The 21,502-nt window shown below is 46.0% G+C and overlaps 1 protein-coding gene across 1 annotated transcript in view; it reads right to left on the reverse strand.

Annotated features, from left to right (window-relative positions):
- LOC102570455 (probable acyl-CoA dehydrogenase 6) overlaps window positions 1-21,502 on the reverse strand; it is a 180,138-nt gene that overhangs the window by 142,540 nt on the left and 16,096 nt on the right. Inside the window, exon 2 of the mRNA XM_019497759.2 lies at window positions 4,816-4,936. Within this exon, the coding sequence (XP_019353304.2) occupies window positions 4,816-4,936 (121 nt within the window). The remainder of the gene's footprint in view (window positions 1-4,815; window positions 4,937-21,502) is intronic.

Below are 21,502 nucleotides of genomic sequence, written 5' to 3' on the forward strand. Positions count from 1 at the left end.
GGGAGGGAGGAAGGGAGGGAAGTGGGGAGGAGTAGGAGGGGGGTCACGGTGGCAGTGTCCCCCTGCCACCAGGGCCCAACAGCCAGCAGGGTAGGAGAGGTGGTGGGGAGGGAGAGAGGAAAGCGGGGAAGGGAGGCAGGGGAAGCCTCGCTGCAAGGTGGAGGCGGATGGGGGAGGGAGCCCCCGCGCTAGAGGCAGGAGGAGGCGGCAGCAGCAGCAGGAGTCTTTACATGGCTGGCCCCGAAGGGTGAGTGGGGGATGAGAAGGCGCCATGTAAACACTCCCTGAAATGTGTCATTCTTGAGGGGCAATTAGCTAGTGATTATATAATTTTATAGCAATAATTTGATTACAAAGAGGCAATATTAGTAGTAGATACGTGAAGGAGATTGATTACTTGGGGCATATTTTCAGTTTGTCCATCAAATTCATTTATGGCAAAATGGACCAGGCAGAGCTTGGGCGCAGTATTTTTCTTTCACCCAATAATCCTATTTGCCCTTTAAAGTTAATCTTAAATGTTCTCATGCTGTCAGCATTTTTTAATGAAGTGCCAGCTCAGAACTAATTGGATTTGCCAGACAAATCAGAGCTTAATAGTTTTGTGAACTGTTAACAACTGTGAACAGTTATTGAGTTAAAACATGTTAGGATGTAGACATTACTTCCAATAGAAAATTTCTACCTTAAAATAATTTGTAGAAAGACATAATTTGTTCTCTATTTCAAACGCAAACTCTTAGCGGTGCTAAGGGATAACACATAAGACACTGCACAGATGAACATTTTCAGTTATTTTACAATTTGAGTTCACCCATTTTCACTTCTTTTATTCAATTTGCTTTTGCCGTGAAAATAAATTCTCTATTTTCATTGATCTAGCAGAGACTTGGGGCTCAATGTCTGTTGTTCTCATAGGCACTTAAATGTCTCACCATCTGTCTTTTCTCTCCTAGTCATAACTGTTGAGATCCGATTGTAAAAATAAGATGTAATGGAAGGGAGCCAACAAAATATCACATGATGAAATACCATTTAACTAGCAAACTAGTAATAATCATTTACATTTCCACACACAGCTCTTAGTTTACTTAAAGCTTTATAACACGTTAAGTAGATAAACAGTATTATCCTCACCAGGGATACTGGTTTTCTCTGTTTAAAAAAAAAAAAATCGCAAATTTTGTGATTAAATCTCCCAAAATCCATTTTTCCATGATTAAAATGAAACACTACTATATATAGGTATCAACTGAACACAATGTTTTATTGATATATTTACCATTTTAAAGCAGTTTGGAAGCCTACCAGTGTCTCAACTGCTATAATAAAACACATTCTAAATACTTATCAATTTTGACATAGATTTTGAGTTTTTTTACTATGGAAAATCAGAGCTCCCTCTGCCCCCTTCACTCATCAGGATGCAGGTCCTGCTGCAGCTGTCCCCCTCCACCACTGCTTTGTGGCACTGAGAAGCCCCGATATGCCAGTGCCCTGCCCATGCCACTGCCTCTCACTCCTGCCCCCCTGCCCCCCAGCCCTGCTTGTGTCCCTTACTCCCCACCCACAGCCCTGCCAGAGGGGGCCCCCAGCTAACAGGACTTTGGAGCTAGGGACTCAGGTCTGCAGGCCCCTGCCCCCCAGAGCACCACCTGAACCCCAGTTGCCACCCATGGGAGGTAGCAGCTGCTACAGAAGAGCAGAGCACAGAGCCCAGCTCCCCCTCCCATATGGACGGCACAGCTGGAGCAGAACATGTTGGGGGGGGTGGATGCAGGCTGCCTGCTTTAGGTTCAGGACTCCCTGCCCTGCTGCCCTCCCCCAGGGCCTGCGCAGCTCAGCAGGCAGGAACCAGCATGGCAGGCCAAAGCAGTACTGGGCAAGAAAGCTTGTTACCGCCACTGGGAGCTCTGCACCACCATGGCGAGGTGCCCCCTACCTGGCCAGCAGCAGTGAGGGGCACAACTCCATGTCACCACCCTCCCTGCTGCAGGGGGTGCTTTGCCATGGCAACATGGGGCTTGCAGCAGTGGCACCAAGCTTCCCTGCCCCACTCTGTCCTGCCATGCCAGGTTCCACCTGCTGGGCCATGGAGGCCCCGGGGGAGAGGGCAGCAGGCTAGGGAACCCATGTCTGCAGCAGGCAGCCTGCACCCACTTCCACTCCGAGCACAAATCTGAGGAGCACGTGCCTCCCATTACCACCCCCAGGATTGCACACATCAATGGGGAGCCAGCCCCCACCCCAGATGAGCCACCTGCAGCTCCGTCCTGCTCCCTTCTCAGGCCTAGCAGCTGCATATTCCAGCCCAGCCCCCAAGCCCCAGCGAGGCAGCAGCCCCAGGGGGAAAAATCTGGGTTTTTCTCCTTAAAATGAGAAGATTCAGGTTTTACCACATTTTTTGTGGCAAACAGAAAACCCAGATCCCTGATCCTCAGACTACCATAGAAAACTTACATACAAGAAGAGTTTTCCAAGCACATACAGGAAAAGAATAGAAAAGACAGAAACAGAACTCAGATCTTATATCTCTCTTTTGGTTTATTACTTGAGTCATCTTCCTTGGTTACCTTACTAGATTTTAAGAGGATGGGCCAGATTCCTTAGTCTCTGCACTGCTGTGATGCCATAAAGGTAATACAAACCGCCATGACACTGATGTGGGCAAATACAAATCTGGGAGTCACAAACCAATCTAGCTGTCCTAGGCCACCAGTCTGACAACAGCCAGTGCAGTGGGATCAGTGGGCTGGGAGTGGTCTGTGTCAGAGTCCCCATACACTCGACTATATTAGCAGAGGATCTTTCTGAGAGTTACCACCATCTGAAAGCTGCACTTAACGACTTCACCCAGGGTGCCAAATAAATAATCATGTACACAACATGTACATGCATGTGCACATTTGCATGTATATTACACCAATCCTCTAACACCCCCCCCGACCCCTCCCCCTTAAAATGGTCAAAGTAAAAAAATTGTAAAGGAAGAACTTAAAAAATTCTAGCATATATATTTTCTTTTTAAGTAACTTTAAAAAATATAACCACGCAATTTTGCAACTAAATAGAATCAAGCATTCTCTATTTTTATGAGTTATATAAAGCCTTATTACTTTTTGCTTTTATTTTACATTGTGTCCATATTGCAGTTTTTTCTAAACCACGTGCCTATTTCATTTTGGCTTCTAGGAGTCAAAAGCTTCAGAAGAACACATTTTAAATTGTTCAGAATTCTAGTTAAGAGAAACTCCCATCTTTTCTTCTAAACGGGGAAAGCAAAGTAAATGTCAATGCTGTACAGGTCACATAAAGGATACACACAGTTAGGTATGCAATCTTGTACAATTTTGAACTACCTCAAATTGCACTTACTTTAATGAAGATTGAATACTGTGCATTTCAGAATTAGAATCAATATTAATGAAGGGTAGATTCTGATGCTGAATGCTTTTGTGGAAAAATTATACATGGGATTTACTCTCAAAGAGTAAGTACCTGCATGTTTCATCCTTGTACAAAAAAGTGAAATTGGAAAGAAATGACTTCCTGTGGGTGCTTTAGAAAACAGAAAAATATCATGTTGGTATTATTACTGCCTGCACGCAGAAATCAAACTTGTAAATACAGTAAAGAAAAACAATACGTGAACTGAGTATGGAAAACAAATGTACACTGATTTCACTGATAGCCAAACAGAAACAACCCAACATTTAATTTTTTTTTCCATTTTGAGAAATGTATAATTAGCAACCTGTCAATTTGTGCTATCCATTATGTAACCAGAATGTGACCTCAGCTACAGAATAACCAAAACTCAATTTTGTGCAATTTAAGTATAAATGTTATTAACAAGCATATCATTTGAATGACACTAAAAGCTTGCTTATTGAAAAGTAAGTGATAAAAGAGTAACTTACTAAGCTTTTGTTTCATTTTACCTTGTAAATACATGAGGAAAACCTGTTTGCTGCCTACAAAGTTCACCCTTTGCAAATGAGAATGCTCTAAGCACCAAAATCTGTATTTAGGTAACTAAAAAGAAAAGACAACTATTCTGAAGATGCTTAGCAGTCTCATTCACTAATAAATTCAGCAGCAGAGTGACAATCAACTTCAACCAAATGTAAAGGTCTAAATATGAAATTTAATGATTTGCTCTAGTCAACCACGTGACGTTTTGGCTTTAAGTTTTATATCTGAGGAAATGTTTATTACCTAGTATCAGCTGCTCATTCAGTATGTCTAGCAAAATGCATTTAAAAACAGATTTCTGGTTCTAGCAATTACCATTTCCAGTATCAGTGTCTACTGTTGTTACTGTTACAGTCTATTATTATTATTATATATATCACTAGAATCAGTATCTCCTATGATAAATAAATTAATTGCAAGTGTTTGCACTGGCCATTTCAAAACTCTAATGACCCAGGTATAAAAACTTGGTATCTCTGTATCAGGCAAAAGTAAATGCCTCAATTGGGAAAAGTGAGCAAAAGCACAGGACAGAGGTATACACTATTCAGTTCTAAATCTGAACGTCCCAAAATTGAACAAGTTCAGATTCAGTTTGAACAGATAAAGAGTTCCTTCATGACTTGGGAGCCCAAGTCCCATTTTAAAACATGAAAGTGACTAAGACTTAGACCTCCAATTCCCCTAAATCCCTTTGGAAAATGGAATACAGGCACGTTAGCAAATTTTACCTAAAATTTCAAATTTGAACCCAAGGTTTACATCCAGTTTTTGGTTTAGGAGAATATATGTAACAATTATTTTGAAGTTGAATTATTTTAAAGTCGTGTATTCCCCTACCTGTTGGCTTGGTCACTCCAAGGAATCCAGCTTGTCCAAGGATTTTAAATACTTTGTGTGCTGGAAACTGTTCCTCTTCTTCCCATTTGTCCACAAATGGATTAATCTCTTTGTCAATAATCTGCATTTCGAAAACATGAAAAGGTTTTTAAAATCAAAGAGGTACCTATACAAATACCTTTGGCAGAATAATTTTTAAAATTGAGACTATTCTATTGCAAAATTGTGATACCCCACAAATTTGCCTGTTAGATACTTAAAACTCACAGTCTCATAGTGCTTAGGGTCGGAAGAGACCTAAATAGATCAGGTCCGACCCCCTGCCCTGGGCAGGAACAAGAGCTAGGGTCATAACACCCCAGCCAAACATCTCTCCACCCTCCTTTTGAAGACCCCCAAGATAGGAGAGAGCACCACCTCCCTTGGGAGTCCATTCCAGAGCCTAGCAGCCCTAACTGTAAAGTAACGTCTCCTGATGTCCAGCCTAAACCTTCTAACAATTTGTGGCCATTATTCCAAGTAACCCCCAGTGGTGCCCGGGGGAACAGAGCCTCACCCAATTTCCGCTGGTCCCCCCTGGTGAGTTTCTAAACGACCACCAGATACCCTCTCAGCCTTCTCTTGTGAAGGCTGAATATATTCAGGCCCTTTAGCCTCTCTTTGTAGGGCCTGAACCGCTGCCTTTTGACCATGCAAGTGGCCCTCCTCTGGATCCTCTCAATGCTAGCCACATTCCTCTTGAAGTGCGGCACCCAGAACTGGATGCAGTACTCCAACTGTGGCCTGACCAATGCCACATAGAGGGGGAGGATCACCTACCTGGACCTGTTTGTCATGCATCTACAGATGTACCACAAGATGCAGTTAGCCTTACTAACCACTTCCTCGCATTGGCGGCTCAAGTTCATCCTGGAGTCAACAGTGACTCCAAGATCCCTTTCTGCCACTGTGTTGACAAGAGGGGTGTTCCCTAGCCTATAGGTGTATTGCTGGTTCCTTCTCCCTAGATGCAGCACCCTGCACTTGTCTGCATTGAATTCCATCCTATTCTCTTCCGCCCACTTCTGTAACCTATCTAGACCTAGCTGGATTCTCTCCCTCCCCTCCAGCCTGCCCACCTCACCCCACATCTTGGTGTCATCAGCAAATCTGGACAACATGCTTTTCACAGCCACATCCAGATTGCTGATAAAGATGTTGAACAGTACAGGCCCCAGGATCGAGCCCTGTGGGACTCCACTGCCCACATCCCTCCAGGTCGAAAACAACCCATCCATCGACACTCTCTGGGTGTGACCATCTAGCCAATTTGCCACCCATCTGACTGTAGGCATCAAGCCACAGTCATCTAGTTGTTTTTAAGAGAATGTGGTAGGAAACAGTGTCAAAGGCCTTTTTAAAGTCCAGGAAGACGACATCCACCTCGACGCCCTTGTCCAGGGACTTTGTGACCTGATCGTAAAAGGAAGCCAGGTTAGTCAGGCAGGATCTGCCCTCAATGAACCTCATGTTGGTTGACCCTGAGCATTACCTCCCCTACTGGGCCCTTGCAGATGTGTTCCTTGATAATTTTCTCAAAGGTCTTCCCAAGGACCAGGGTGAAACTAACTGACCTATAGTTACCCAGGTCCTCCTTTCTCCCCTTCTTGTAAATAGGAATCACACTGGCTCTTTTCCAATCCTCTTGTACCTGGCCAGAGCCCCATGAGCGCTCATAAAGCTGTGCCAGGGGCCCCACTATGACCCCCGCCAATTCCCTTGGCATCCTTGGGTGGAGATCATCTGGACCTACTGATTTAAAAATGTCCTGCCCCTCCAAAAGTTCCCTATGTCATCCCTGACCCTAAGCATGGTGGTGCCTCCCCTGGGTCTGTCTGTAATCCTAGCAGGGGAAATGGCCCCTGTTGGCCAGTCCCTGTTCAGGAATGTGGAGGCAAAGAATTAATTAAAGAGGTCAGCTTTTTTGTTTGCTGCAATCACCAGATTGCCAAGCCTGTCCTGTAGGGGCCCCGTGTTACCCGGTGCCTTCTTCTTACTCCCCATGTATTTGAAAAAGGACTTTTAAAATCTAAAATCTTAATCTCTAAATCCATCATAATGGAAAACAATGGTATGATGCAATGTTGCTGTTTTAGAAAGAATAAATGTTTTGATTTTACAAGATTATGATTTAGGCAGCTTTGTTGCTTCCAGAGACTTAAAGAATTGGAACCACCCCTATTTTTCAACATGTTTTTAAGTGGTGGTACAATGGAAACTCGGAATGTCCGCAAATGATTAATTTGTGGCATGCACATGATTTTGGCCACCTGTACAAAACAATTACTTTTAGTAGACATAACAGCCAGTGACAAGGCCGAGAGTGAGAGTGTGGTTAAGGGTTTATAAAAGGCACCACCTCCCTTTACAACATCTGCCTGTTGGTCCTCTAGCCCCCGCAGTATGCTCTTTAATTTTCCCAAGAGGCTGACAAAATACAATTTGGAATACTGGTCTTCTTCCCAACTTGTGGAGTTTTTGGATCTCTTCCCTGGACAGCTTCTTGGTGAGTTGTTGTTAAGAAGACTCAGTGAGGTGATATCCCAATTTTTCATCCCAGCTGTTGCCAGTTAATCCTACTTAATCACAGCTGGGGAAGTAACTGGTCTGTCCCTTAACACTTTTGGGGCTATTGAATCATAGGGATTATGAGCACCATCACACCAAGCTACACCTTAAAAGAACCATAGAAGGGGGTCAAAATGAAAGGATTAACTAACCAATTGAAAGGAACTCCTAGGGGCAAAAAACCAAACAACCCCCAACCCCAAAAAGCCTGGACCCAGATTTATGGGCCTTCTTAATCTGCAATGCTCTGGGTTTCAGGGCACCTATACATGAGCAGTGAGGCTGCTCTGATGTGCTGTAATTAGTGTGGAGAATTCTTGATTAATCAAGTCTGGTGGGTGTGGTAATTACCATGCTACAGAAGACTCCACCATTTCGCGTATCAGCTTAAAAATGATGGCGGGGGCGCTTTAACTAAAGCTCATTCAACAAGCTTTAAAGTGCCCCCACTGCCATTTTTAAGTGTGGGGACACTGATACACGAGACGGTCTGGGAGCTTTAATCAGAGCAGCTCATGGAGCCGTCTGAATTAAAGCACACAGAAACAGCCACACCCCCTTGAGCATGTGTACAAACAGGGTTTAGGGACATTTCACATGCGGAACGACCCTGAGAATACCATTCCCTGATGAAATCCCACCATGGGATGATCACCACCTGCACCATCCCATAGGATGGTTTAGTGGTATTAGTATCATCTAGCTCTGTAAACTAAAAGGATATTTGGGTTGAAAAGAGATGTGGAAATATTGGCCACCTCTTGGTTCATTCTCAAGTTTGTGTGCCATGAAATGATATGGAGAGGCCTCAATGCTGTTTTAAATGGGCTAATGGGGATTCTTCCAGCACAAAAAAAACCTTGGCAGCATATAGCCAAAGTATCCAGCACCAATTCACAACTATGATTTGTGGCAAGAATTCCAGACATTTTGGCAATCCCTGCCCCATGTAATGGACTCTCCAGATCTGTTGCTCTCTAGAACAAATGTAAACCTGCCTTCAAGACGCCCCAAATTTTGAGGAGACCCACACACAATAAGGATGAAGCATAAGCTACCCTTGCTCCAGCTGTTCTTTTTCAGCTCGTGTAAAGAGTGAGCCCATTGAATACAGGGCCAACAGATACCAAAATGAAAATGCACAAATAAAAGATTGCAGTAAAAAAGTTTAGAATGTTTTCTTAATTTTAAAAAAATCTTTAATCTCTGGATGAGATTTTACTTAAGATAATGCTCTGATTTACTATTCCCAGGGTTTAGCTCTCTTTGCTGTGTCATTTCGTCATAGCAAATAAACAAATCCTGCAGTGCTAACTACTTGCTAATCTGGAAATAAATCTGATGCCTTCCTAAATTGCTAGGCTGAAGAGGAAGAGACCCCGTGGAGTTTAATTTTGAAGTATCTAGTTACTGTACTTTCTTAGGAGCATTTCAGTCTGTCCAAGCCTGCTTGCTGCTTCCTTGCTGGCCAAGGAACACTTGGATAGCTCACATTAGGCAGCACAAATTATTATTTTACATTTTATCTCTAACATCATATTCTGAGAAATAATTATACTGGATATTTTATTTGTTCAATTATTTATAATATTTCCCTTATACAGTACACTGTAATCACACAGTGAGCCACAACAAAGGGAAACTGTATTTCCTGCCCCTCCCCCATGTTGTATATAGGGCAGACTTTCACCAGGTTTACAAATTTTCAGTGTCTAGACACTCAAAATACCCAGGATATATTATCCTTGATGCTGAGTTTACCTATAGTGAAGTATCTTTTTCTTTAATAGTCTCTTTGTTTGTGAAACTTCATCCAATGGCATGCAGGAAAATGACAGGACCATTAAGTGCAAACAGAAATCTACTCTAATATTTTTATGGAACTAAGCAAAAGTAAGAAGTGAATGGATTTAGATTGCTTGTGTGTTCTATTGCTATTGTGCTGAGCCCAGTACTGCAACCATCTGTTTGTAAAGCTCCCTTTGAAGTTGATGGACTCAACAGAGTGAATATAATGTTAGATTTGCTTAAGATGTAAACAACATAACCATAAAATTCAAAAGTGATATATTATAGGAGCATTCTACTAATATCTTGGATAAGTAAGTCTCATATTCCAGATCCCAGTAGATTCTTTTAACTATCACTGGCCAGTCACTGTGTTGTCCCAAATTTTGGCCTGTCATTATCTATATTATTGTTGTCAGACTGCTCTTCAAAACAGAAAGTGCATCTTATTCTACATTTTGTGAAGACAAAGCACATCTGAGATACCCAAGATTATTTTTAAGAATAATACAAGATAAATATTCTAAATAACCCAAAACAAGAGACAACCGGAATATATGAATGCATTTTCAAAGGACCAAAGTCCAATAAATGTATTTGATAAAATATGGAACAAATTATACACTTTTATTTTTGCAAGGACAAAAATACCTTTTCCTTACAAGTCAGAAAATGAACTGGTTTAAGTACCTGATTTGCACCACCAACTAAATATTTTGGTATAAGGACGCAAATTTGTGCCTCACAATTGAACGATTTTCAGTTTCTAGTTTCCAGTTTGCACTAAAATTGAATGGTAAATGCTAAAAGTTTTCAAATACCACAGGAACAAATTGCACATAAAGATGACTATTTTATAAGCTAAGCCAGGGGTCTGCAACCTTTGGGCAGCAGTGAGCCTAGTTAATGGAGCTCAGCCTAAGGCAGGCTGCTGCCTGCAACATATCCACTGTTGATTCACACCACTGCAATGTGTCACCAATTTCCCCTACAGCTAAATGTCACCGTGTCGCTGGTAGGTGCTGTAAGGCTTCGGCCCCTTTCTGGTAGGTGCCTTCCTCCCTAGCGACGTCAGGGTGAGACCACACTTTGGGGCCACATAGATGTTTCCAAGCGCTGCCTCTACTTGCCTGCCACGACTTCAATTTTGATAGATGGGGAGGCGGTTTCCTGTCGGTGGTCCCAGGCGGGTCGTGACCCTGGTCTTTCTTCGTGGGGCTCCAAACCTCCCCTTTACCCCACCCTTACCACATCCATGGCGTGGGATGTCTCAGCTCCCCGTAATCCTCCCTGGGATGATATCGTCTCACCCGAGAAGACCACCACGACCGGGGTCGGGTCTGTTTGGCCGTCAATCTCCCCCGAATCAATCCCTTGTCTTCGGACCAACCTTTGGGTAACTAAACTTGCCCCAGCCTGGTGTTAATGATAGCTTAGAAAAAGGCTTAACTCAAAGAGATGTTCGGCATCTGCCGATAGGAGTGCCTGGGACTCTGGCCCCCAGGACCCTTCTGCCTCCCGGGGATGAAAGAAGGAGTTTCGCCCATCTTTCTGGGTACTCTTCCCAGGTACCAGCAGGCTAGGAGTTAATCACTCCTGATCCCACCACCTGGTGGAACTTGCCCCTTCCCTGCTGGGCTCTGGGACAGTTGCTGCTTGTTCCTCTTTCTTCACCAGGCTGCCTGCACAGTTTTGCCATCGCTCATCACTCTTCCCCATCACGGTACCTGGACTCTCCGGAGCAGCCTGGTCTTTGCCCGTGATGGTGAGGACACCCTTCTCTTCCCCAACGTGACCCTCCGGCAGACTTCAGCTCCCTGAGCCCAGACCTGGGGTTTTTTCTGACAGGTTTCCTCAGCTGCCACTGAGGCTTCTTGCCATGTGCCCCACTCCGCCACTTCTAACAGGCTGTGCCGCCTATGTCTCCCTGCCAGCATCCCGTCTCTCCCCACCGGCAGCCAGTCTTCCCCAGCCGGCGTTCTCCCTCTCTAGGTCAGGGCAGCTGGGTCTCTCCCCAGCTGCCTTTTGATGGTCCCACGCTGCCTTTAGGCCCTGGCCCTGGGGCTCGCCGATCCGCAGGCTCAGGCAGCTGTGGAACTGCCAAGCCTGCACCTTTTCCATACAGCTGCCGCTCATCCCGGACCCTGCCATGAGTATCAGTGTTTGTCGGGAGGGGTCCCGGGACATGTTGGGAGGGGGGCTTCTGCCTCCCCTCTCATACACCACATGGCACCCCTAGCTGTAGATTCCCTCCATTGTCAAATACCTTCACCACCCCAGCTCCACAAGACAGATGCAATTCCTTTGCAGCAGGCTTTAGATTGCCTGCCCTCAACTTAAGCTACAAAGTACATACAAAGTATTTGACAGCAATTGTTGAGCAGCAGTTTTTTTTACTGTTAATTATATACCTCACCATAAGAAATGTAAAAGATGAGAGTGGTAATTTTTAGATCAGTGATTCTCAACCGGGGTGGCCCTGGCACCCTGGGATGCCATGAAATCCTATTGAGGGTGTATGGATCACACAGACAGCTGCAACTCAGGAGGGGCACTTCTGAACGTGTTCAGTAAGGTGTACTCCCACACCCCACACCCTTTTACTCAAGCTGCGGGAGGCCAAGGATCCATCACCCAGGACCCTGGCTTCCCCAAATAGCCAGCCTGAGGCTTGCCCCCAAACTATAGGCTTCCCAGGCCCTGGACTCCCTTCCCCAGGTCTACAGCTGAAAACACAAACTAATAATAATAAATAAAAAGATTGCAACAGAAGGAATAACATCATTTCCCTATAATCAAAAAATGAGGGAAAAGACCTGGCATTTCCACAAGTGTTCTGAATCTGACAAGTGATACCTTGATTATAAGGCTGAGAACCGCTGCTGGCCTCACCCCCCGCCCTGTTCCATCCACTCCGTTGCTGCTGACTTCAGGGAGCGGGGGTGGGGGGGGAGGAGGAGGCCAGCTGCACTGGCCTCGCCCCCACCCCCCAACTCCATCCCGTGTCCCCGCCATTATGTCGGCACTCTGCCGTGCTACCACCTCCTGTCCCATTGCTGTAGTCACACTCTGATTGGCTGTTTCAGTCAGCCAATCAGAGCATGAATAAAGCATTATGGACAGACAGACAGACAGATAGCTTAAGGCTTTTATAATATTAGAATATAAGAACATGATCTACTGACTCTAGAAAGAACACAGAATAATGACAGCTCAGTATTTCTACCCAGGTACAAAGTTAGTCAGGGTGCCTTGGTACTCCCCCAACATCTACCCATCAATAAAAAGGTGCGCAAGCTTCTCAAAATATCAACATTAAAAAAAATACAAATAGCAAAGAAACTGATTTGGGAACCACCACCCACAAAATGTGCGTGGCAGAATGCCAGTGGGATGCTCACCAATAAGGGATGTTGCAAGCTCTGTGGGAGCTTGTTGGCTATGCAGCAGGGAAAGCCCTTCCCCACTAACCATTTTAAAGGGGAAGAAGGGTGTCAGAGCACTCATGGCACTCTGCCACTTTAAGAACTGGGCCAGGCAGCAAGCAGGTGCAGCCCAATCCTGACGAGCGGCCATTTTAAGATTCAGGCCAGCAGGGCTGAAGGCAGAAGCTGCTGCCTGGCGCTGAGGAAGGAACATCTCCTGGCAGAGCTGCTGCTCCAGAGACAACACAGAAATAAAGACAGGAGCTGTGGGGTGGCTTGGAGGCTCCTGGTTCTGGGTATGACTTGAAACTGCACCCTGGTGGGGGTGGGTGGTCTGGCAGGGCTCCTAGCGGCATAGGAGCCCTCAAGAAATGCCAGATCAGTTACCGCCCAAGCGAAAGGTTAGGAAGGACATCTTAATAACCCCAGCCCCCGCTTTAGAGTGGGTAATGCAACATCAAAGGGAGTTAGGGCCAGGCATGCCATGTGGGGCACCTGAGCCCAGTGGGGCCAAGGCCCTGCAGTGTGGGTAGTTGGGCCAGTCACGGCTGCGGCCACCTAAGCCCGGTGGGGTGTAAGACCTTGCAAAGAGAAGGAGAAGTGTGGGCCAGGCACGCTGACAAGGGGTACCTGAGCCTGCAGGGGTGCATGGCCAGAGAGAAGGGGGCACAGTATGCGTCTCAGGAGAGGTGAAGATGCAGAACTGAGTGCAGAGAGGCACCTGAAGGGCTGCATCAGAGCAACAGAACCAGTGGAGGCCCTGAGAATAAGGGGAATGAGTTGAGGTCATGTTAACTTGGGGGACCGAATTAGGTCCAGGTAAGCCTTCAGGTGCCTGAGGCCACAGGTTGGCCTGAGGCCGATTGGAGGGTGGCAGAGGAGAAGCTGCGGAGAAATAAGTGGCAAGTCAGAATCCCTGTATGGAGAGCAGCTGTGGGGGAGTTACCCGGCTACAAGACAGGGGCAGAGTCTGCGCAGTATTTTGCAAATCACCCAGCGCTCGTTCAGATGAGGGCAACAGGAAATGGCAAAAAGGCCACATGCTTGCTTGCCACAGAGTGAAGAGAATCAAGCCAGAGGACCCTTTGGGATAGGACAGGGCGAATGTGGCCCTGGGGAAAAGGAGGGACAGTAAGAGTGAAGCCCAGTAAGGGCAGTATAAGAGAGACCGTGTGAGAGATGGTGGAGTATGAGAGGCCTCAGCGAGAGGGAGGCAGTATGAGTGTGGCCCATAACAGAGCAGGTCGTGAGAGGCCTAATACTGTAATGGGTTGGGCCCGGCCTCAGGCCGGAGCTTTACACAGTTGTTAGAAACAACTGCGATACATGGGACATATAAGGGACAGTAAGAGCATGTACTCAACGCCCTAGACAACAGGGTCCAGAAAGGGCAACCTCCTACCTAATTAAGACCTTAATTTCTTAACAGCAAGGCATGACAGGCAAGACAGACAGGCAGCATGCCTAGAGGCATTGGGAGACCAGCACTGTGGGGAGAAATGCACATTTTGCCTGTAAAGATAAAGACACGCAGGGTGTTAGAAAATCTCGGAGATCCTGCCTGTCACACTTAGAAAGAAACCAGTCTCTTCCAGAGGAAACACTGAGGCTCAGAAAAAAGTTGCCACATCTGACCAAAGCGTAAAAACCCACTACTCTACTTTACCCTGGTACCATGCTACCTTATTCAACTGCATTCTTCTTATAGCAATTACCACAAGAGAGAACCACTGAAGAGCTGCTACAAATGAACCTCCCTCATCTTGAAAAGAAGATTCATTTTTAAACCACAAAGTGCAGCTTCTTCAAAACATCTCTGTTTCTCAAATCTATAGGAGAAACTGGAAAAGAGGGACAGGAGGATCATGAGACAAGGAGAGACTTGCAAAAACCGGCAAAGAATGAAGACCTGTAGGCATCATTGGTGAAGGAAACTATAGAAAACTCCATACCCCTAGCCCAGGGGTGGACAGAATACAGCCCACAAGCTGGATCCGGCCCACCAAGGGATTTTGTCCAGTCCACAGCAGGTCCCTTGGTCCTGTGTGGCCCAGGCATGGGGGACAGCCCGGGCCATGGTATGTACAGTGAGTCCCACCACCCGCAAGTGCACAGAGGGGCTAGGGCAGCATGGTGGCTGGACTTGTTTCCCAGCAGCGGTGACTTCTTCTGGCTACTACCACCACCAGACTTGGCCCTACTGCTCAAGTACACCAACCCCTCTGCCCCGCACCTACAACGTGGCAACACCTGTGCAAGCAGGGCATACAGCCGGATGGACAGGATAGTGTCATGGGCCAGCAAGGAGTGGCATCCAGGAGCAGAACAGGCCAAGGCCAGCATCATGGGGAGTGACAACACAGGGCCTTGGGGCATAGCTGCAATCTGCTGCCTGCACGTCCCTACAGTGGGTGCTGTTTCACAGGCAGGGGCATGAGGGGAGCAAATCACAGCTCTGCCCTGATCTTTGGGCCCATGCTGTTACTGTCCCATGATCCTGATTCAGCCCTAGCCACCCATCCTGATCCTGGATGCTGTTCCCTGCCCGCCCATCTGCAGCCCCATTACATCTGCCTGGCTGAGTGTGAAGCAGAACCACTTAGGGAGTTTTGGTGAGATGTTGTGGGGGAAAGCGGTTTCTGACCTAGCACAGTGGGGGGAAGGGAGGAGTGTTGACCTGGAAAAATAATTGCCCACCCCTGCCACAGCCCTACTCTCTGTGTCTCTATCCTTTCTCTTACAGTTGTTAGCTCTGTAGACCCTTATAGGCCCTGAGCTGTTTTAAAATTACCATAAATTAAGTCAACTTAAGACACAAAGCTAAGGGAAAGAGCAAAGGAAATGAACAAACAAAAAATGTAATAGGGAGAGGATTTCAAAAGGCAAGAGAAATAAAGGTTAAGAGGTCAGCGTGGGGTTACCTAGACCTGTCTTCAGTGGTTTATGCCAGTGGCTTAGAACAGATGTCCCTTACATAGGGGATTTAAAACAAGCAAGGAAGATCTGATAGCCCCAATAGGTAGAATGCTCATTGATATTAATGATGAAATAACTGTATTAAGCACATTTCTATATTTGCTACATTTCTTTAGAAAGCTTTTGAATTTGGATCAAGTAATCAAGTAGAAAAATCCAGGTTCACCCAGGAATCTCTGCTCTTCAACCAGTTTTAGTTCCTGTTGAGTTCCCCATCTTCAGGTGAAACAAGATTAACTTATGTTTGAAATTTAGTCTCTAAAATCTAGATAAGAAGTCCACTTCCTTGACAGGCTGTCCACCTTTAGGCTTTAGTAATTATTGGATTTTATGAAATAGTAAATTAATCTTACTCTATAGATTTCAAATAGTAAAAATATTTGTCAGGTATTTAGATTAATGAACATTTGATTACTTTTAATCAGAGGTTTGATATGCTTCTCCTATATAATCTTATAATTCAAATAATATTTGTATTTTGATATTAAAATTGTGATTAAAATGTATTTACTAGAGTGCATCAATACATTGGTTCATATCATATTGGCAACAATAAAAAGAAAATAGACGTTATCAGCAATCGGGGTTTTTGGCTGATGTGGCCAATAATGTCACCAATAAATGCCACATGCATGCATGCAGCTACAGCATGCACACAGGCAGGAGTGCAGCCCAGGAGCTTGGAGAGCAGCATCCAGCCAGTAAGTCTGTGGGGGGGGGGGGACGTGGGGGAGGGAAAGGGCCTGGTAGGAGGGACAGATCAAGGCCCGCACAGTGATGGAGGGAGTGGGGGTGGGGCTGGGGCAGGCACTGCCTAGCCGGGGCGGGGCGGGCCGGGGTGCAGTACAGTTGTTGGCAGCTCATCTGATGACCACAGGTGGGAGGGAAAGAAGGTCAGGTTGCACCACTGCACGCACCCCTGGGGGACACATGGAAGGCATGTTCTCCCAGGATCTGTGCATAGGGTGAGGGCAGGCTGCCCGCTGCATGCTCGGGGCCAGGATTGAACCAGCCTCTTTCCAGTGGGGGGGGGGGGCAGGCTGGGCCAGGACTGCACTCAGGGTAGACAGGGGTGAGGCACGTGGCAGTGGGAGGAGCGCCTCCCCAGATTCCCCTTCCGAGTTGTGCCGCCACCCACCCCGCCCTGCCTGGCCCGAGTGCAGCCCCAGACCAGGGCCTCTGCTGGGAAGAGGCTGGCACAGACCCTGGCTCCCAGCGGCATCCCACCCTCGCCCCATACACAGATCTGGGGGACAAGTGCCCCTCCATACCTCCCCCAGAGGTATACACAACAGTGGGAGCCACCCCTCTGCCCCCCGTTGCACCCTCCAGACAAACTGCCTGCAGCTATCTTGTGCCCCGCCCTGGCTGGGCAGCACTTGCCCCTGCTCCAGCTCCAACCCCACTCCCTCCCTCACTGTGGGGGACTCAATCTGCCCCTCCACACCCTTTCCCCATGTCCTTTCCCCCAGCAGACTTACCAGCCAGACAGTGCTCTCCAAGCTGCCAGGCTGCATATTGGCTATCGTATTGGTATCAGCCAATATGGCTGGTCAATGATCAGCCTTTGATATCAGCCCAAAAAATCTTTATTGGTGCACCCCTAGTACTTATATTTATTTTTTTGACTAGAGTATTTGATTTTGATGGGACAGGTTTCTTGAAAATTCTTTAGCCCCCAGAATACTTCAGGGGGCCAAAAGCTCTTAGGAGACAAATTACAGTTTTATAAGCCCCAAAGGTAAATTAAACTTTGGCTTCATCATAGTACAGTGAGCTAACAGAACAAAGCAGCCTCAAAAGTGCAGTTGTTAAATCCACTTGTGTAGCAAGACTGGCTTCAAGCCCACTTCCACTAACTTCATTTAACTTACGGGATTTCAATGTGGAAGTCCTTTTGCACTCACTTCTGATACTTCTAGTAACACACCATCCATGATTAATCTATTCCTTTTACAATGTTAGGTCCTGACACACCCAGCTTGTATTCACTGGGTATTTTTAATTTTACCTGTAATTTACCGCCTTACTGTATAATGGCATTTCCAGAAATCTTTCCAATTAAATCATTGTTGCTCATCTGTACATTTTTCTAATCCGCTCTCACTCTGTAGCTCCTCTGTAAGATTTCAGTTAGTCAAATGATGGAATGTTAAGATGGAAATATAAGTTTCCCTATGCTTGTCTTTAGATTGAAATACGTAAGAGAGAAAATAAGAAAAAAAGCCATGAAAATGCTGTTTTGTAATCATTTTTTTTTCTTTGGCCCCCAAAAATGATAAAAGCAAATAATCTGTTTACATTGAAACTAATGCAAATTTTCTATTAGCTGCAACAGAATCAGAACTTTATCTTTTCTAGCCTCGGTCTTCAAGCAAAACACTCACCGCACCAAACATAGCTCCTTAAATGGAACAGGAACACAATTAGCCCTAACAGGCTTGTTCTTCTTATCACTTACATAGCAGCAGCAAAAATCCCCAGGCATGGACCAGGACCCATGCTACTTTGTTGTCTGTAGTTGCACCCATAGGGAGCATCCAGACAAGCGCAGCCATGTGGTATGTGGCACTGCAAACACATCTGGGCTAAAAAAAGAACCCACGGAAAAAAAACTGGAGCAACGCACATTCAGCCAGCACACACTGCTGAAAAGCAGAGACGGGCCTCCCGGAGCTGCGCTCTGCTGCTAGCCAGGCTCTGTGCAACAGAATCATTGTTGCTGCAGCTCCAGGAAGCCCCTAGGACCCCAGGTAAGGCTGCTGCAGCCAGCCCAGTGCTGGCCCCAGCCTCCCCTACCCCAAAGCACACATGGCATGGGCATTCCCCAGGGACAAGTAGGGGTGGGGCAAGGTGCACTGCCACTACTTGTCCCTGGGGAACCAAATGTCCACACAGGTCTGGACACACCCATAATGTATATATTCTTCTTTGTATAAGAGGAGAAACTACTATTAAAAAAACAATCTTAATAAAACCTCCTCACATTTAAATAAAAAAGGACAAACACTACATGTTGATGGAATGCACATACAAAGGAACCAAGCCTTAGAACCTCAGACACTTCAATTAAAATTGGGCAAAATAGATATGCCTCTCTCTCATGCGAAAATTTTCTGCACCCATTATTCAATACCCAGTTCAACTGAGGGTTGAAAAGCCTCAATACATAGTTGGCTTATTCCCTTCTATCAAGCCATGTATCTAAAACTCCACTTTTACAGAAAGCATGCACATTAACACAGGAAGAAACAGGCCATTTACTGCTAAAATAGGAAAGGGTGATGAAATTCATCTAGAGGTGGATTACGAAGGAACTGACTACTAACCTTTATGATTTCTTAAGGTCACCCCTTCATTCTCGTAGTAGCTCAACAAAACTATCCTATGCATCAGTTCTAATGAAAACTACACAGTACAGTATGGGCCATCAGGCTGAGAACATAACACATCACAGTATCTATTTTTATTGAGCCCAGAATTCCAAACATAAAGACTTTAAATGTAGATCCTTTTAAAGGAATACATATATTTATCTTTTCACATGCACATAGACCTGTCTTGACTTACTTTTTTAATATCCACAAAAGAAACAATGTATTTATTTTTTTCAAAGGAAGTAAGCTCAGTCATTAAAGGATGGACTTGATAATGACGCCGGAGCTCATCAATTCTAGTAACCAAGACTCATTCCACATAACTTATTTTGTTAAAAAAATGCTTAATTTTTCTTTTACTGCTACCAGCTTGGGTATGATACAAAACAAGTCATTCGGAAAGCAGTGTTGCATTAGCTTAATTTTATAAAAAAGTAAACTTAGACTATCTATAAAATTTCATCTTTCTGAAAGGACCAAGTACAATAGGAGATGACAGCATTTAAGGAAAATCAAGACACACAGAAGGAAACATTAGGAAAGAAACACTGCTGTCTCCCCCAAGTAATAACAAGGCCAACCTCTGGAACAGAATGCCCAAGAGAATAGAAAGATGAAAATAAGAGAGAAGGGGAAAAAAGCATACACTAATAAAAGAAAAAAAATCAGCACATATTCCCAAGCAAAATAATGTTCAAATTTGATGACATACTCAGGAAAAAAATCTAGCTGAATCCCAAGTTACACTATTTTTAAGATCAGAATTTTTAGTTGTCAGAAGTACACATATATACAGTCTTGTCAAGGGTATGACTGATGCCATGCAATATAATTGTTACAATTGAACCACAATGTAAGCTTTTTAGAGTTTGAGTGTTTCTATAGCCACCATGGTTCAGGAAATGTATCTGAGGTCAGGCTTTTTTATGATATCTTTTACTGGACCAGCTGTAGTTGGGAAAGATGCTAGACAAGCTTTCAGGCATAAAGGTCTGGGAAAAGAGCAGACACAGTCTAAGTGCTTAAGCTCAGTTCTCCCATCAGTTATTTATGGAAGATTCTTATTGAAATGGGTGGAAACTTGGTCCATTGAGAATAACAGACAAAATAATCTAATGCTTGGAATAAATAGCAATAATTATCTTGATTTTGTACAACAGACTTTGAAACTGAGCAAAACGCAAAGTGATCCTGTTTGTAAAGTTGCCATTACTGAATCTGGTACATGCGCTCTCCTTCAGTCTGTGGCCATTGTTTCTAGTTACCCCGATGGGCACCCTGGTAAACATCGTATCCCCTATTTCCTGCTGCCCCCCTCCACCTGGCTGAGTTTGTAGATGGCCACAAGATCACCTCTCAGCCTTCTCTTGAGGAAGCTGAAGAGATGCAGGTTACTCAATCAGTCCTTGTAGGGTTTTTAGTGTAGGCCTTTAACCAGATGAGTGGCCCTCCTCTGAACCCTTTCCAGGTTATCTACATCCCTCCTGAAGTGAAGCGCCCAAAACCGGGCGCAGAACTCCAGCTGCAGCCTGACCAACGCTGCATAGAGGGGAAATATCACCTCCCTAGACCTGTTTGTGATGCACCTACTTATGCAAGAAAGAGTGTGGGTTAGCTTTATTTATTACCTCATCACACTGGTGACTCATGTTCATTTTGGAGTGAACTACAACTCCGAGATCCCTTTCCACAGTTGTGCTACTTAGAGTGGTACCTCCCAGGATATCGAAGTGTTGATGATTCTTCCTTCCTTGGTGCAACACATGGCACTTATCTTTGTTAAACTACACCCTATTCTGTTCCGCCCACTTCCCCAGCCTGTCCAAATTGGCCTGGATTTGCTCCTTGCCCTCTAGTTTGTTTACCTCCCCCCACAGTTTGGTGTCATCTGCAAACTTGGGCAGGGTGCTTTCTACTCCCGCATCCAGGTCACTAATGAAGATATTAAACAGTACTGGTCCCAGGACAGAGCCTTGGAGGACTCCACTGCCCACATTTCTCCAGGCAGAAACCTACTTGTCCCAGGGGAGCAGGGGCACCGGGAGACCCCCGCGGCAGCCAAGGGGTCTGCTTACCTCCCGCAGGGCTGGAAGACCTGAAGAAACTCCACGCACCGGCGCTGCCGGCGCGGGCCATCAGCCGGGCGTTTATCCGGCTGCGGCTGAGCGGCGGGGGCGGGGCACGCCGACCGGGAGGAACAAAAGGCGGCCCCGCCGAAGCAGCGGGGCGGCTGGAGGGAGAGAGCAGGAGCGCGGAGCTCCAGCGAGCAGGGGATCAGCCGCCACCCGCGGAGTGCGGGACGCCGCCGGATAGAAGCGGAGCAGGCTGCAAGCAGCGCAGCGGAGAGCCCAGAGGGGCAGAGACAGGGGGAGAAGTCAGCCCCAGAGGCGGGGCAGCAGCCGGCGGGGAACTCACCACCCGAGGCAGCGGGAGGCATAGCAGCTACCCCGAGAGCGGGGCCAGCTGTAGCCGGTGTTGCGGAGCAGGCTGCGAGCAGCGCAGCGGAGAACCCAG

The sequence above is a fragment of the Alligator mississippiensis genome, chromosome 5 (assembly GCF_030867095.1).
Source record: "Alligator mississippiensis isolate rAllMis1 chromosome 5, rAllMis1, whole genome shotgun sequence".
Classification (NCBI taxonomy): Eukaryota; Metazoa; Chordata; order Crocodylia; family Alligatoridae; genus Alligator; species Alligator mississippiensis.